Genomic DNA, 17,634 nt, shown 5'->3' on the forward strand with positions numbered 1-17,634 from the left:
GAGGAAGCTCCAGAAAATATGGAACTGCATGGATCATTTTCAGGAAGATCAGAAGACCTGGTTTTCCAAACTCCTGACAAGGGAATAACTTGCGAGAGTCATTGGAGCACAGCAACAGAGCCGTTGAATCTTTCTGGAAGCAGAATGGGTAACTCGACTCTTGGGAAAGGAGATTCCAATACATTCAAAGGTATCCTTTTCTACCAGGAGACACCCACAGGAGAGAGACTATACCTATGTACAGAATGTAAGAAAACCTTTAAATTGAAGATAGGTCTTTTAAAACACAAGCAAATTCATGCAAAAAAGAGTCAGGTATCATCATACATATGTACAGACTGTGGAAAAAGCTTTGGTCGCCATGCAGATCTTATTAGACACCAGAGAACTCACACGGGAGAGAGACCCTATAAATGTACAGAATGCGAGAAAAGCTTTACTGAGAAACCGAGACTTACTAATCACTTACGGACTCACAACATCTGCCTGTAACCACTGTGGCAAAAGCTTTATGGTAACTCATTTTCTACTCAGTCACCAACAAATCCATCTGAGAATATGGACCATACACATGTACCAACTGTGGGAAAAGCTTTTGTGTAAGAAGACATTTTATAACACTGAATTGAACTCAAGCATGAGATGGATCTGTCATTGTAGCTCATCTGTTTAAACCTTGAGAAGCAACTGAATTTATTAGCTATCAAAATGATTCATGCAAGGGGGGAGAACGGACATATAAAAGTGTATTGACTATACCAAAAATTTCATTCAAAAAAGCATATTCTAAAACACCAACTAACCTATACTAGAGAGAGAGACTGTATCATTGCAGAAAACATGGGAGAAGTTTGACATGAGGAACCTTTGATCACATCACCAGAGAATTTACGGAACAGAGCAAGATCATTCACAGAATTTTAGATAGAAATTAGAGCTTCAAAGAGCCTTAGATCAGTTTAAGAGATTGGGCTTCTTGATGTTAAAAATAGGAAATAAATGGTAAAGTCCATTAAGCGCAGTCAAATGACAGTGGTGCCAGCAGTGAAAGCACCAACGCATGTTAGTAGTCCAAAGACAAAATGTAGTTCAAACTTCCACAGTTTAGAGTAATTTACAGCACATGAGATGCAGGCTTCATTTTTGAGCTCCTGGAAGAGAAAACAGAAATGGGTAATGTTCTCCTTTCTGTCGCTTCTGTGCAACATGAATGACGAGAGGCAAAATTTATGTGGGATTATTCTTCTCTCTAAACCAAAAGCAGCACTGGCTCCAAATTCAGAGGAAGCGTCAGCAGATGGAGATCGGGGAAAAAAACAGTGGAGTCATCTGCTTAAAAACATAATCAAACACAGGTCAGAAAATCTTACCAAACCTGTGCATCTTGTTAAATGCCTTGCTTAAAGGTGGCCTGCAAACAATTAAAAAACACCTGTTTTTGTGCCCTTTTTTTTTAAAAACCTTATGATGTGGACTTTCTTGTCTTGGGGGGGTGTGGGGGGGCAGGGAAGGGGGTGTTAAAATAAATCCTCCAAATTCTATGGGGAGTTGACTTTAACATTGCCCAATTGTGCCTACATATGAGCAGTTAGGGAGAACTAAAGAGGGGGGAAAAGAGTAAAATGTTGTATTGTATGATCAGCTGTTACAGTGAAGAGTGCTACATTGTAGTATACATAATAACATTTGTTTTCAATGAATGATGCCTGGTAACTAGGGTAGCGAGGTGCCCGGTTTTCGACTAGAAAATCCAGTCAAAAAGGGGATCTGACAGCGTCCAGTCCAATCTACTGACCGTACAAGAAGTCCCGTCACTGAGGGCGGGGAGGCGCCTGGTCACTAATCGGTGCCAGCTCCTACTCAGCTGGGGCCTCCTCCTACCTGCACTGGGCGGCTGCAGCTCCCAGCCCTGGCTTTGCAGGCATGTCCCTCCTGACCAGGGCAGAGGGGCAGAAAGGGGAAAAGCAGCAAGTGACTGGGGAGGGGGGAAGAGAAGCGAATGGGGGTGGGGCCTTGGGGGAAGAGGTGGGGCAGGGCTCGGTGGGCTAGGGCAGGGTGGTTCCAGCTGGAGTGTCCGATTTTTAAATACAAAGTTGGCAACCCTACTGGTAACTAATGGGGAGGTTCACCAAGATTTTTATTATTCTAATTGCTCTAACTTAGTCTTATTTTTCCTCTATTAAATGTTTGTATTATTACCTAGCAGGTAAGCAGTTAAAATAATTAATTTTGCAAGATGCACATTGAATAGAGCAAAAGGTGGTCCACGGACTGCTTGGTGGTGGGTATGCAGAGAGCTGTCTGGTCTCATGTTGCTGACTTCTCCTTACAACTGCTAAATCACATGAGAGACAACTAAACCTACATTAAATACTTTCCAATTATTACTTTCCCATGTAAGCAGTTGCTGTAGAATGATATGCGCTCCTAAATAGGGATTCTCTGCGATCACGAATGAGTGGGCATTTGATCCCCTAAATGATCTCTGCATTAAAATGTGATTCAAACCATGAAATGGTTCAAGAACCCCCTGAAATAGAGGCCTGAATCTGGCACTCTAGTTACACTCCTGCAATTGGTGGCTTAGGTGCAACTGAGGGCAGAATCTGGTCAAACAACTCTGTGTAGAATGTTTTCCCCTCTTGCGCAACAAGTACAACAACAAAAGTAGTTCCCACCCTTGGGAAGGATCCATGTGGTAGCAATAGCTCAGTTACAGAGGTCTTCCTGAGCAAATATTGATGATAGGTAGAAGATAAATGCAGAACATCCAACAACACAAGTAAACAATAGCTACTGAGGATGCAAAACTTTATCAACTTGTGGAGCATGAGGATCATGCTCCACAAGTGCTATGCAGAATAATAGTGGGACCTAGCATTTACATATAGGCTTGGCAGAATTCGATTTTTTAAAATATAATTTTAGCAGATAATATGAGTGTATTTTAAGCATTTGAACTTTTTTTATTGATTTACATTTTCACTGTTGTGCAAAATTATGGGTTTTAAGCTTTTTTTGTTTGTTTGAATTTTCACAGTTATAGGAAATTGTGGGGGATCAGACAATTATTTAAAGATGGTAGACATTGAGATGCAAAAAGTTAAAGCTTTATAAACCATTAAAACACAAATTTTCAACATCATATGTCAAAATATCCTTAAATCAACAAATCCGACCTGTTTTAATTATTCATTCTCTAGTCCATTTGTAACGAGCCTTATTCAGAAGTCTAAATCACTGGATTTGACCTTAACAAGTTCTCAATCGGCATTTTTCTTACTTTGCCTATCTGTAAACAGCAGTTATTATTGATGGAAATATTTGTTGTTGATTTGTGCTTACCTGTGGTGAAATTGACATTTTCTGACATTTACTGATAAAAATCTAATCCTTCCAAGCCTAGTCATATAGCACTTTATATGTTCAAATGCTGTACAAATGGTAATCAAATAAAACGTTAAGCAGAAAACATTGAACACTGAAGAGGCTTGACAATAAAATTAGATTCTCCCACAGAATACAGTGAAAGCTGTTGGGCAATAGGGGTGAGCTCCTATAGAATGCAATGGGAATTAATAGCTCGAGGAGTCATGAGTTTTGGAGGGGTATAGAAATGGGGCATTCTGTATTATTTTTTTGACCAACAGCTCAAAATCTTGAAGGGAGACCAAGAACCAGACTCCTTTTTTGTTGAAATGGATTGTTTTTCCTTAGTTGGAAATGAGACCAGTAAAAGAACCAGGAACCAGTCTTTGTATCTGTCACTTCGTGAAAATTGCACTTGCATGTAGGCAGAAGCACATTGATAGGGTGTGTAAATGACACAATATGGGCTTTCCCCCATCTGGGACTGAGCACATTTGCAAAAAGAGGACTACTGCCCTTCTTAAGAGTCTTCTGCTAAGTGTTTCACTGAATTAACATTATTATATCCTGCTAAAAAACACTCTGCTGTGATAGTGAAGTGCAGTATCTTTATGTGTGATAAAGAAAGTGCAAAGACTTTATTGAACCTAAAATAAAGTGAAAAAGAAAATATGGAGCTTCAGCAGGCCATTTGGAAATAACGAAGATAAGTTTTATGTTTTGTTTCCAAAGATGTAGGGCCTGTTCCTGATTCCCTTGAAGTCAATGGGAATCTTGCCATTGGCTTAAATGGGAGCAAGATTGGACCCATAGTGGATAAGTGAATAGTTTGTATGTGAATTTAACCTCCCCCCCCCACCCCAAAAAAAGCAATTAATGTTATACTGTGTAAAATGAACAGGTATTTTTCATGCAAGGTTAGTTGTCTTTACTACTACTGTTATTTCTGAAGGTATCTTTTCTGAGTTCAGTTAACATCTTATTTAAATGTTTGTTCCTTGAATCTCTGCTAAAAGCAACCCTATTCTCTCAACACAGATCCTGAAAACATACTTTAGATTTATGCCTACCACTAATAAAATATGAAACATTGTTGCTAGTGTGATGACTACTTGAACAGGACTTTTCCAATCCCTTCTTTACCCAAGGAGAGGACTGTTGCAGAACCATTTACTGTGTCTCTAAACAGAATGAATATACATACAACCCATAAACATGATGATGTCTTCATGTAGATACTTGTATTTTTGATGCTGCTTTTTGTGGTATCCTGTTGTGTTATGTTGCAACAATCTCATATGTACCATATTTGAAGCTAGTTTGCTATTAAGATTCAATAAAGATTTTTTTTAAGTGATTGCTGTCAAATGACGAGTTACAGCATGAGCAAAACATCCGAGAGCACAACACAATAAGCAATTGTCCTAGTCCAAGGGGCTGTTTTAGAACAGTGGTCCCCAACCTTTTCCGTGGGGCGGGCGCCGGACGACTAGCCGCCGAGGACCGTGGCCGCCGGACAAGCAGCCGCCAAAATGTCGCCGTGAAGTGGCAACGTCAAGAGGCGTCGCTACCGAAATGCCACTGTGAAGCAGTGTCATCAAGAGGCGTCGCCGCCAAATCGGTGGCATTTTGGCGGTAGCGCTTCTTGACATTGCTGCTTCCCGGCGGCATTTTGGTGGGCTGCTTGTCCGGTGGCCAGTAGGTGGGCGCACATGGATGCCCCGGCGGGCGCCATGGTGCCCACGGGCACCGTGTTGGGGACCCCTGTTTAGAATAAATGATAGTAGATCTGAACTCTGTCAAAGAAGTGCAGGAAAGATGCCAAATATAGTAACTCTTTTATCCAGCATTTGTTAGCCGATTGCCGCTGAAGTGTGTAAATGGGGAGGGGAGAGAAGTGACATTACAGGCACACAGTAAACATTATTTACTATTTGTATTACTGTCATGCCTAGGAGCTCTAGTCATGGACCAAGACCCCATTGTGCAATGGCCATATTATGCCTTTTACCTGTATAGGGGGTCACAAAATTCTGTGAATTTTGCTGACATAAATAAACTTTCTCTGTCACACTGATCTGTCCAGTTTGTGATTACAGTACAGTCTGAGAGTTCATCATTAATATTGTCCATAGGTGATGTTTATTTTAAAAAAAATCCATAATGTGCCTAATATGTTGTGCGTGCTAAATAATAAATAACAATACTGACTCCACAGGTTCTAAACTTGTAGCAGCATTTTCAGGAAGAGGATCCTATGTACAATAACAAATAAGCTCATGGTGCCTCACTCTAAGGGGGAATGAAAAGCAGATAACAACTCTACCTCTATTTGTTGTTCCTCTGTTGTGCGAGTAAAACAATGAGCAGTAGATACCTATGTCCTGCTAAACTGGGATTGGGCTGGTGCCATCTTCACATTTAAACATTGTAAGGGAGAATGCGAGCTGCATACACATAGCTGAGGTTCCTGCTCCTGGATTCGGTTCATCCATGTTTGGCTGGTGGTGGGACTGGCTAAATGCCCAAACAAATTTGTTAGTCTCTAAGGTGCCACAAGGACTCGTTTTTGCTGATACAGACTAACACGGATGCCCCTCTGAAAGCTGGCTAGACTGAGACTCCACTGCAAACGGATCCTGACTCTTGCCCTAGCTGGAGCACCGGCCACATGGGGCACTGCTGCTGATCCCTGTGGTACCCCTTTGTTTGCTTCCCCCCTGCAATCTTTGTACATATCCACATTTCTACAACCGGTCGATAGTTGTGCATCCACAGCCTCTTGTCTCTGCAGGCGTTCCCAAACAGCCGTCACTGTTGGACATTGTGGGACAGCTGCTGGAGGACTGTGAGGGTGTCTACACTCACACTTCATTGACCAGAGCCGGTAAGTGGAACATGGCTCCACTTCCTTCCGGTCCCTGCCTGGTGTTATTGTGTCCTCATAATGGGGCACTTACAGCAGCGGGAGCCAGTGTAGACATAGACACGTGGCGTCACAAAGGCCTCCCTGAGGGCGTTGGTTCGGTCCGACAGCCGGGCGGGGGCCCGTGGAACTAGCCCGAGACACGGGGCTCTGCCCAGCCCGGAGCGGGAGCGGAGCTCGGCCGGGCCGGGCCCGCTGGAGAAGCCCCGCCCGGGGGGGCCATGGCCGAGCGGGCCGCTGCCCAGGTAAGGGCCCGGCGGGGGCTCCCCGGCCGGGCTGGGGGCTGAGCCCCGGGGCGGGGGCGGCTCCGGCTGGGGCGGGGCCGTTTGCAGCTGAGCAAGGACCGGGACTTTGCTGCTCCCCAGCCGCAGGGATCGGCCCGCCCGGCCAGCAGCGACCGTGCCCGGCGCATGGAGAAATCTGCGGGTTGTAACCCCGCCCCAGGGTTTTAGGGTGCGCGGGACGCAGCGGTGCGGGCGGGAATCAATAATCGCTGACTAGTGTAGAGCCCGGCTGCCGGGCACGTTTCCCTCTCTCCTCTGGAAAAGGATCTGCCATGGGGCGCTGGAACAGTTTGTATAGTGGGGATGCTGAGAGCCATTGAACTAAACGGTGTAACCCCTGTATAGAACGGAACCCACTTGAAGGCAGGGGGTGCGGCAGCACCCCTAGTTCCAGCACCTATGGATCTCTGTGTAGACTTTGTCCCTTAGCTGTAACCTTCCCAGAGATTTACCAGAAATATCTTTCTTCTGCTCCTTTAAAGCTGCAGAGGGACAGCATGGGGAAGAGTCTGTGTGCACTCTATTCACTTCCAATGGTGGAAAAGCAGATTTGGATTTTACATTTCAGCTTTGCTATTGGATCCTCGCTGGGTTGCTATAAACCAAGCATGACCTGGGTCTTCCGCTGACCAATTTTTTTTTTTTTGAAGTGTTCTCAAATCAGGGTCAGTACTTCCAGAGAGCACTGATTAACTGTGTGCCAAAGAATTAACAAAATTCTTTGGAAGAGAGCTCTGGATTCTTTTGGGTTCCGTCTCCCATTCTAAACCTTAAAACAACAATATTACCTAAATAGTTAGACAAATAGAGCGCTTATTTTCACTGATGTTGCATTGGGTATGTGGGACTCTCAGGCAGAAAATGGTGAATGAAGACATGTTGTTGTACTTGATACAGATGTTCCAGAGAAGGGGCTATTGACTTTCAAACCTGCTTAACCTATTGCAAAATAAAACATACTCACTAGTGCAGACAAAATAGTGATGTCTGAAAGGTCTGCTTTAGAAAATGGGGCCGCATTTGTCAGCCAGAGGAGGGTCCAGATGTATCTGAAACTTCTTATGCGACTGACATGTGCCCTTTCTAGAACCCAGAAAACATCAGAATTTATTTTAATGGGTTGGAGTGGTATTACAGATGGAGTTGAGGTTTTCATGCTTGTCAAATCCCAGGCTGATACAGTTTAGTCAGCAGTTATATACCGTTAAAAATTATCCCAATAGCAAAAATGGCAACAGACCAGGTCTCCTCAAGAGAGTGACTCCTTTAGAATAAAGATCCAGCCCCAGAAAGCACCAAGTACCCTTGCAGCACGTGAGCAGCCCGTATGCGGTTTGTCTGTCTAGCTGACAGTCTGCCAAATCAGCGGGTGACGCCAACTCCATGTTTATATTCTGCCCTTTCAAACAGGCTCCTGAATGGGACGTGGCATCACCGCATCTAACTCATTTCCAGCTTCCTGCTGTGCCTGACAGAATGTCTGTGAGAGGCTCAGATCAAGCTGCAGCGAGATCCTGGACTGTAGCGGCTGCAGTTCAAACCATGGAGGGGAAGGTTGATTCATTTCCCTCCCGACTGGTGAATCTGGAGGGGAGAACAGGGTCGGTTGAGAAGAAATTAGTCAACTGTGAGAAAATAGTTGGGGAGTTTGGTAATCAGCTGGAGAGTAAGTGGGCCGTGCTGGGAACTCTGATCCAGGAGTACGGGCTGCTGCAGAGGAGGCTGGAGAACATGGAGAACCTGCTGAAGAACAGGAACTTTTGGATCCTGAGACTCCCCCCAGGCACGAAGGGAGAAGTCCCCAAGGTAACAATATCCCAGCTGGTGCTGAGGGACAGAAGCAAATCTTGGTGTCATATAGTCATAGAAATGGGAAAGTTCTTCGAGTGATGGTCCCTATTGTATTCCACTGAGGGCTATGCATGTGCATCATGCACTCGGACCTGGAGAATTTGAAAGTAGTGTCCACTGGTCCACACATGTGCCCTGGCTCACGACGCACCTCTGTCCGAGCGGATAAAGGCCGGAGGAGACCGACCGTCTCTCCAGTTCCTTGTCACCGCTGCATGGTCTGGGTCAGAACCTCCAGTGTCTGTACTTTTGGCTTATAAAACAAGAATTAGATGTAGCTTTTAAATAGTTTTTACTGTTTTTAGTTTAGTGTTTTACAGATCTCTTAGTGTTTAGATTTAGTCTCTTTGGGGGAAATCCTGCTCCCCCCCCCCCCCCGGTACCCTGTTTGGGTGCCAGACTATGCCTTGGACTCTGGGCTTCAAACTCTGGGCTTTCCTGCCCAAGATCCTTCTTGGACAGTGACGACCACTCGTGCTGCCTGGACTGCCTTGGGGAAGCCCAGATCACGGTGAGGTGTAGTATCTGCTGATTGTTCCCCAGCCATGCCCAAGATGGGCAGGAACTTTGTCTCTGCAAATACCTCATGGAGAAGGCCATGAGGCCCCAGTCAGACCCAGGCTGGGGAACCCGCACCATCATCCTTAGAATGTTCATGCACCACAGCCATGCAAGACATCCTTCCTAATAGTAGACAAGACTCTACTAGAAGATGTTACCTTGCTAAATGGAAGCGCTTTTCTTCTTGGGCATGCCAAAGGAGCATTCTCCCAGAAACTACAGATATTCCTCTCATCTTGGACTATATCCTCTCTCTGAAGACATCAGACCTGTCCATCTGGTCCTTGTGAGTCCACTTGTTGGCAATCAGCACATACCATCCACCTTCTCAGGCCTACTCAGTCTTCGCACATCTACTGACCACTAGATTCTGGAAAGGCCTAATCAGAACCTTCCCACCTATTCAGAAGCCTGCTCCCCAATTGGACCTGAACATTGTTCTCTCAGTATTCACAAGCCCCTTCCCCCTCTTTGAAGCTTTAGCTTCCTGTTCCATGTCACCTTTCCATGAAGGTCACTTTCCTAATAGCCATCTCCTCAGCTAGAAGGGTTGGCGAGCTTGGAGCGATGATGGCAGTTCCTTCTTGCACTGTATTCCATAAAGATAAGGTTTCTTTGCGTCTATACCCCAACTATACATACAATATGATTGGGGCTAATTAAGCTACAACTAATCAGGAAAGAGATCTTGGAGTCATCATGGATAGTTCTCTGAAGACGTCCCCGCAGTGTGCAGCGGCAGTCAAAAAAGCAAACAGGATGTTAGGAATCATTAAAAAGGGATAGAGAATAAGACAGTATCTTATTGCCTTTATATAAATCCATGGTACGCCCACATCTTGAATACTGCATACAGATGTGGTCTCCTCATCTCAAAAAAGATATACTGGCATTAGAAAAGGTTCAGAGAAGGGCAACTAAAATGATTAGGGGTTTGGAAGGGGTCCCATATGAGGAGAGATTAAAGAGGCTAGGACTTTTCAGCTTGGAAAAGAGGAGACTAAAGGGGGATATGATAGAGGTATATAAAATCATGAGTGATGTGGAGAAAGTGAATAAGGAAAAGTTATTTACTTGTTCCCGTAATATAAGAACTAGGGGCCACCAAATGAAATTAATGGGCAGCAGGTTTAAAACAAATAAAAGGAATTTCTTCTTCACACAGTGTACAGTCAACTTGTGGAACTCCTTGCCTGAGGAGGTTGTGAAGGCTAGGACTATAACAGGGTTTAAAAGAGAACTGGATAAATTAATGGAGATTAAGTCCATTAATGGCTATTAGCCAGGATGGGTAAGGAATGGTGTCCCCAGTGTGACAGATTTCCGTTACCAATCTGCCTGGGGCATCAGGTGATCGGGCTGAGGCTGCAGGATCTTTAGGGGAGGAGATGAAGGAGCACACCTAGTGACTAAATGTTAAAGCTTTATTAATAAAATAACAGCGGTGAGTGCGGGGTGCTCCCCATGTCACTCAGAGGAAGGAAGAAAGCGTTAGTGCCCATGCCCTAACCCACTTTCATACTCTCTCACACACAATCCAGGGCTGGCCAAGCCCAGGTATAACGTAAGAAGAAGAGGGGGAAGGGTGGACGAGCGTTCTGTCCTGTGCACAGGTCGTCCAGGGTCCACTGTTGGTCTCCGATTTGCTTCAGCTCTTAGGAGGGTTTTAAGTCCTGGGGTCTTTTGTGGGCGTTTTGTTCAGGGACCTTTGTCCCCCATGCTCTTTGTACCAGTCCAAACCGGCTTTCTGTGGCCTCCTTAGCTTTCCCCAAAACACACCGGCTTCAGGGACGCGAAACTTGTTTTCCCCCTCGCTCGTCTTCGCCGTCTCACTAGCTTTTTTGCCATCCCCTGCAGTCTTGTTCAGTTTACTGCTCTGTTCTCACGGCTGTTCGGGGTTGGAGTCCAGGCCCCCATCTTTCTTGGGGCAGCCGAGAGTCGGTTGTGTGCCGTGGCCTTGGGCTGGAGTCCGTGTCTTATCTTCGGACGTAGCTGGAGGGTCAAGTTAACCCGTTCTCTTCTCCCTCCCTCCCTCCCTCCCTCTTTGGCCTCTTGCAACCTGCAAAGGAACCTTTCACTCCACACTCACACCTTTGACCCTTCCCAAAATGCTTTGCAATGCCTGCACCAGTGTTAGCAACATACAATGCTGATCTGCCTCCCCAGGGGACCCCCTGAGGGAGGGGGCCATTGGGGTTGTGACACTAGCCTCTGTTTGTCAGAGGGTGGAGATGGATGGCAGGAGAGAGATCACTTGATCGTTACCTGTTAGGTTCACTCCCTCTGGGGCACCTGGTATTGGCCACTGTCGGTAGACAGGATACTGGGCTGGATGGACCTTTGGTCTGACCCAGTATGGCCGTTCTTATTATGTTCTTATGAGAGATGGTCGGTCGGCCTTGCCCTTTATCCCCTCGGACGGAGGCACAAGCTGAGTCAGGGCAGACCAGTGGATACTATCCTTAAATTCTCTGGCTCTGGGTGCATGGTGCACATGGGTAACCCGCAGTGGAAAGCAGATAGGGACTGCACATCTTGAAGACTCTCTAGTTACAGGTCAGTAACTCCCATTTCCTTTATTAGTTCATATTGTCAATCCCTTTGCCAACGTAAAGAGTCTTCTTATCTACCTATGAGAGGTAGATCCTTTAATGAACAACTACCTCAAAATAGGACTTGAGGGATAACTAGATTTCCTTCTGGGTGTGCAATAGTGCCCTGGATTTGAAATTCATAAGAAAATATTATGTGCCACTGATAAGTGAAATTTAAAAAAAAATCTCTCTCCTGTGAAAGGATACTTGACGCGCACTCCACACACTTGCTCAATGAGGAGGCTAAATTGAGTGTGGTGGTTTTGGCATTTCTGATTGGGACACTTGTTAAAAAGATACAGGACAGAAACCAGAGATTTTTTTCATTGGCTACTAACGAGACACCAGAAAATAAAAATTATTTTCAGGCATTACCAACCTCTACCGCTACCTTTGATATAAAGTCACGGGATAGGTGTCCGGAAACAACTGCAGCTGACGGTGCTGAATGTGTCACATTTGTGATTTCAGGTCCCAGTGACGTTCGATGACGTCTCAGTGTATTTCAACGAGCAGGAGTGGGGGAATTTAGATGAATGGCAGAAGGAGCTTTACAAGAATGTGATGAAGAGCAACTATGAGACTTTGCTCTCACTGGGTAATGATGTATTTTCATTCATTTATCAGAAGTTCCGTGATCAGTGCTTTTTACATTTCCCGTGGTTTTGGGTAGATCAGCATTCACTTAGAACTTTTGTGACTGGTCCACTTTACACAGCCCCCATTTAAAGAGACTAAAAATACCCAAGGATGGGTTTAATACTTTAGTGTCCAGTATCAAAGTACTAGCTATATTTTTCTTGTGTGTATTTAACTGATACACGCAGAGATTGGACAGAAAAATCTCTCTCTACCTGCTCAGAACCAGACGAGATTAAATAAACAGCCCCCCGTATATGTGGATATTTCTGAATCAGCTGCAGGGTCCAAAACTGATCTTCTACCAGATGTTTTATGGTTTTTTTACTATTTTGTCTACACTCAAATTGCCAATCATCTCTGGTGATGGAAGGGGATTGGTTTAACGTAATTCTCAGTCCTTTGACATTGTAGCAAGTACTCAGTGGCTATTAATGAAGCATAATGATCCCTGGTGTCTGTTTCCATGATCAGACTATGCAATTTCCAAACCTGACATTCTGTCCAGGATTGAACAAGGGGAAGAGCCATGTGTCAGGGATCAAGGGGACCCAGAGGAAAGGGAAGTGTCTACAGACACCAAGACAGGTGAGTGGTGACCGATTATGTAGGGCTGTGAAGGAATGATGTTTATGTATGGCACAGGGATATCCATATCCTAGAACAGAGGTGGGCAAACTACGGCCCATGGGCCACATCCGGCCCGTGGGACCCTCCTGCCTGGCTCCTGAGCTCCTGGCCCGGGAGGCTAGCCCCCCCCTGCTGTTCCTCCTCCCCCGCAGCCTCAGCTCGCTCTGTCGCCGGCGCAATGCTCTGGGCAGCGGGGCTGTGAGCTCCTGGGGCAGCGCAGCTGCAGAGCCCGGCCTGACCCGGTCTCTGTGCTGCGTGGTGGCGTGGCTGGCTCTGCCAGCCACCGGTGCTCCAGGCAGCGTGGTAAGGGGGCAGGGAGCGGGGGGGTTGGATAGAGGGCAGGGGAGTTCAGGAGGGGGTGGTGAGGGGGCAGGTGTGTGGATAGGGGTCGGGGCGCTCAGAGGGCGGGGAACGGGGGGGGTTGAATGGGGGTGGGGTCCCGGGGGGGGGCAGTCAGGAAGGAGGGGGGGGTTGGATGGGGCAGCGGGGGGCAGTCAGGGGCAGGGGTTCCGGGGGCAGTCAGGGAGAAGGGATGCTTGGATGGGGCAGGGGTCCAGGGGGGGCAGTCAGGAATGAGGGGTGTTGGAAGTCTGGGGGTGATCGGGGACAGAGAGCGGGGGGGTGGATGGGGCAGGGGTTCTGGGGGGGCTGTCAGGGGGCGAGAAACGGGGGGGGGTCAGATAGGGGGTAGGGGCTGAGCCACGCCTGGCACAGCCTCCCCTAACTGGCCCTCATTACAATTTCAGAAACCCGATGTGGCCCTCAGGCAAAAAAGTTTGCCCGCCCCTGTCCTAGAATCTCATCAACACAATGTGGAATTCAATGTTTTTGGTTTTGTTTTTTTTCAAAGGGAAAGTTAAAATGGGAAGTGTTGGGGGCCTGTTAATTGTGGCTGTCATCTGGGAGCTCAGCAGTGCGGCTCTGGGGAGCCTGTAATGGTATGTCTGCAGAGGGATAAAATTCCCACAGCAGGGCCATGGCTGGCCCAATTCAATTGACTCGGGCTTGCAGGGCTCAGGCTCTGGGGCTAAAAATCACTGTGTAGAGTTCAGGCTGCAGCCCCAGCCTGAGCTCTAGGACCCTCCGTCCTCACAGGGTCCCAGACCGCAGGCTCCAGCCTGAGCCGGAGAATCTCTACAGCGATTTTGGAGCCGCAGAGCCCGAGCCCCTCTCAGCTGACCCAGGCCAGCCGCAGGTTTTTTATCCATATGTCGATGTACCTTAAATGACTGCAGGCATGTTTGTGTGTGTTCAGAAGACCTGTCTGTTTTGGCAAAGAATTGGCCTAGGTTTGAAATTGGGTCTCAACTCTTTTTAAAAAAATGTTCTGTGAACACTAGAAAAATACACTGTGATTCTCTTTCCTCTGAACAGAATCTTCCATTTCCACACACATTTCACCCCGAACTAAGCAAGAGGAAGAGCCACCTATTGGGGATCAGCCAGCTTCAGAACCAAAAGAGAGCCTTCCAGATCGCAGCGCCGGTGAGTAATTCAAACAGCTTGGATGCAGTGAATGAGTAAAATGTTGGAAATGCCAACAAAACTCTGATGAGCTCTTAAAGGTTCTGCCTTTTTCTCATGTTGTTCTGTTTTGTAACCAGAACTTGACATTCCTTCATCTCCGACCTCAGTCCTGGCTTCCTACCACGCCTGGCTGACTATGGGCAGTGTAGCTCTCTCATCATCTGATTTATTCTCTCCTCCCCCCCCATTTTCAGGTGAAGAGGCTTTCTTTAAAAATCAAGCATTTTATTTAAATCCCTGTCTGGATTCTGTAGGTGGCAGGGACTTTTGTACTTTGTGCTTCGTCCAGTGCAGAGAACAGCCTCTAGATGCTAATGTATGCAAATAATAATCATCCTTTATTCTATCAGGTGAAGGGGCTTTGGTCAGATCTGAGGATCAGCATCATGGTGAAGGTCCTGTGAGCCTGGAGCTGACCAAGAAGTTATCGGGTAGATCTGCAGAGAAGTTTTTCCGGAGTCCCAATGTAGGAATGCCCTCCGAGAGGCAGGGCAGCTCAAATATACAACCGGAGAACCCTGCAGAGATCAGACCTGGGAAATCTACTCTGTGTGAGGCAGGTTCTGGTGAACTCCAGCCAAAACCACAGCCCTGCGCAAGAGAGAAATCAAAGAGCTTCGCTTGCAAGACTGTTGATAAATCTCATCGGAAACGTCACACTGTAGAGAAAGTATATCCTTGCACTGAATGTGACAAAAGCTTTCCTGATCAAGCACGACTGACTAGTCACTACAGAATCCGCTCGGGAGAGAGGCCGTATCAGTGCCCTGTGTGTGGGAAACGATTCAGCCACCAGTCTATTCTCATCAAGCATCACAGAATCCACACGGGGGAGCGGCTGTATAAATGTACGGAATGTGAGAAAAGCTTCAATGAGAAATCCAAGCTGACCAACCACTACACAATCCACACTGGAGAGAGACCCTATGCTTGTAAAGAGTGTGGGAAAAGTTTCCGGCTGAAGATGAGTCTTATAAATCACCAGATAAGTCATGGCAAAGAGAAGCCTTATCAGTGCGCCTTGTGTGACAAGAGCTACATCCAAAAGAAACACCTCCTACGTCACCAGCGAGTCCACACAGGAGAGAGACCCTTCCATTGTACTGTGTGTGGGAAGAACTTTCGGCAGAAGTTTGTCCTGCTATCCCATCAGCGACTCCACACAGGAGAGAGACCCTATGCCTGTACCGTGTGTGAGAAGAGCTTCATCACCAAATCCAAATTGACCAGTCACTACCGTATCCACACGGGAGAGAAGCCCTACAAGTGCACTGAGTGCGGGAAGAGCTTCAGAGTGAGGGAGACTTACCGGCAACACCAGCATAGTCACGCGCAAGAGCGACCCTACAAGTGTAGTGACTGCGAGAAGAGCTTCAGCTGCCAGTCAGGCCTTATCAGACATCAGACGGTCCATACAGGAGAGAAGCCTTATAAGTGTGTGGAATGTGGAAAGAGCTTCAGCCGCCAGTCAAATCTTATCAGACATCAGACGGTCCATACAGGAGAGAAGCCTTATAAATGTGTGGAATGTGGAAAGAGCTTCAGCTGCCAGTCAGGCCTTATTAGACATCAGAAGGGCCACACTGGAGAGAAGCCTTATCAATGTGTGGAATGCAACAAGAGCTACATTCGGAAGGAGTGTCTGCTAAGCCACCAGCTCATCCACACAGGAGAGCGGCCCTACACCTGCACTGAATGTGGTGAACACTTCAGGCTAAAGGTGACTTTTGTAAAGCACCAAAAGAATCATGCAAAAGAGGACTCTGGTCAGCGCAGCCTGTCCTTTAAAACTTGAATGGTCACTGAGGTTGGTACAGGACAGCAGGTGACTTACACAGCAGGAGGCTGTTTAAATGCACTGCTGGCGACAGACACTTAGTAAAAGGGGGGCACGCAGGGTGTTAAGGGGCACCTTACGTGATCCGAGGCCGGCCAGCCATCTCTCCGTGGGGTTCCGCCGCAGCCTTCACCACGAGCCAGTCCACTTCCTGCCGTCCCACGAACTGCTCTGCTCTACAAGCTGCTCCACTCCACTCACCAACCTGTGAGCCGTTCCAGCCATCCCCGCAAACGGCTCTGCTCGCCACTCCTTGGGCTGCTCCAACCAGCCCCGCAAGGCTCCGCGCCGCTCGCTGCTCCTCCAGCCATCCCCACAAACTGCTCCGCCAGCTGCTTAGTAATATAGCTTCAGGCTCCCCCACTAGTTAACACAGCACTCAGTGATTTCAGCTCTTAGTGACTTCAGCTCTTAATGATTTCAGCTTGTAGTAGGGGAGCCCCAGTGCTGGTGCACCAGTGGCCCAAAGTGAATTCAGCTCAGCAGCCTGTAACTAGACTCCTAATGGAATCAAAGCTAGCTCTGACATTCAACAGTGGAGAGAGAAATTGGTGTTTCAGACCCTCAAAGGGGGCCCATACCATCAGGTACAAATACCTGTCCCCATCCTCTCTCAATTCACTAGGTTTTCTAACCCATGCCCCTTGTCAAGCAAGTGCTACTTAGTTAATGGTGAGTCCTTCTGTCATACAACAGTTCCACTGGCCTTGATTCACAGAATCAGGGTAACAAAACTTTATTCTTCCTGCCCCAATAACAGAGAAACTGGAGATCCCACACCAGCCAAAGTAACCACTTTCAGTTGCTGTTGTCTCATGCCAGGCGGGTGGGTGTGCCTATGCAAATAAGATCAGCCCCTGGAGTTCTTTTCCACACTCGCCATAATTCACCACCAGATGTCAGGGTAGAGCTCATCCTGACTCTGCTTACATATATAAATAAATAAATATGAGAGAGAGAGAGAGAGAGAGAGAGAGAGAGAGAGATCCTCTCTCCATTTTAAAACCTGAGAAGTCACTTGATGTGGGATTATTCATCTCTCCAAACTAAAAAGGCAGCAACAGTTCTACATGCAAAGAAAGTAGCAGTGGAAGGAAAATGGAAACCAATATCTGCTCAAGAAATAACCGGTCAAAAAATCCTATTCAACCCATGTTATTTAAATCTGCTTTAAAGCCAAGGACAACTCATCAAATATCTAATCATTAGAGGGTTTTATCATGAAATTACGTTATCTGTGCTTGGATATGGGAAGTTTCTTTCCATCCCACGTTAAACAACTCCCACAAATCCAGGAAATCTGTGTGTTGACTTTATAAAAACTAAGTGCATAAAAATATCTGCTGGGGCGGTAAGCAGGAAAGCCTGGCCACTGACTTATAGGATGTCTTATGAGGCTTTCTGAGATTTTTATGA

The 17,634-nt window shown here is 46.7% G+C and overlaps 2 protein-coding genes across 2 annotated transcripts; both read left to right on the forward strand.

The window, feature by feature from the left end:
- The first annotated feature begins 144 nt into the window (after positions 1–144).
- On the forward strand, positions 145–16,176 carry LOC135873889 (zinc finger protein 84-like). The gene is made up of 3 exons (XM_065398498.1): positions 145–190; positions 368–460; positions 15,023–16,176. The coding sequence occupies exons 1-3, from the start codon at positions 145–147 to the stop codon at positions 16,174–16,176; spliced, it is 1,293 nt and encodes a 430-aa protein (XP_065254570.1).
- On the forward strand, positions 7,963–14,083 carry LOC135875079 (zinc finger protein 783-like). Its single transcript, XM_065400058.1, has 4 exons — positions 7,963–8,385; positions 12,057–12,183; positions 12,699–12,812; positions 13,950–14,083. Exons 1-4 carry the CDS (start codon positions 7,963–7,965, stop codon positions 14,081–14,083), a joined length of 798 nt encoding a protein of 265 aa, XP_065256130.1.
- Positions 16,177–17,634: the final 1,458 nt, after the last annotated feature.

This window comes from Emys orbicularis, chromosome 2 (genome assembly GCF_028017835.1).
Source record: "Emys orbicularis isolate rEmyOrb1 chromosome 2, rEmyOrb1.hap1, whole genome shotgun sequence".
NCBI classification, from domain to species: Eukaryota; Metazoa; Chordata; order Testudines; family Emydidae; genus Emys; species Emys orbicularis.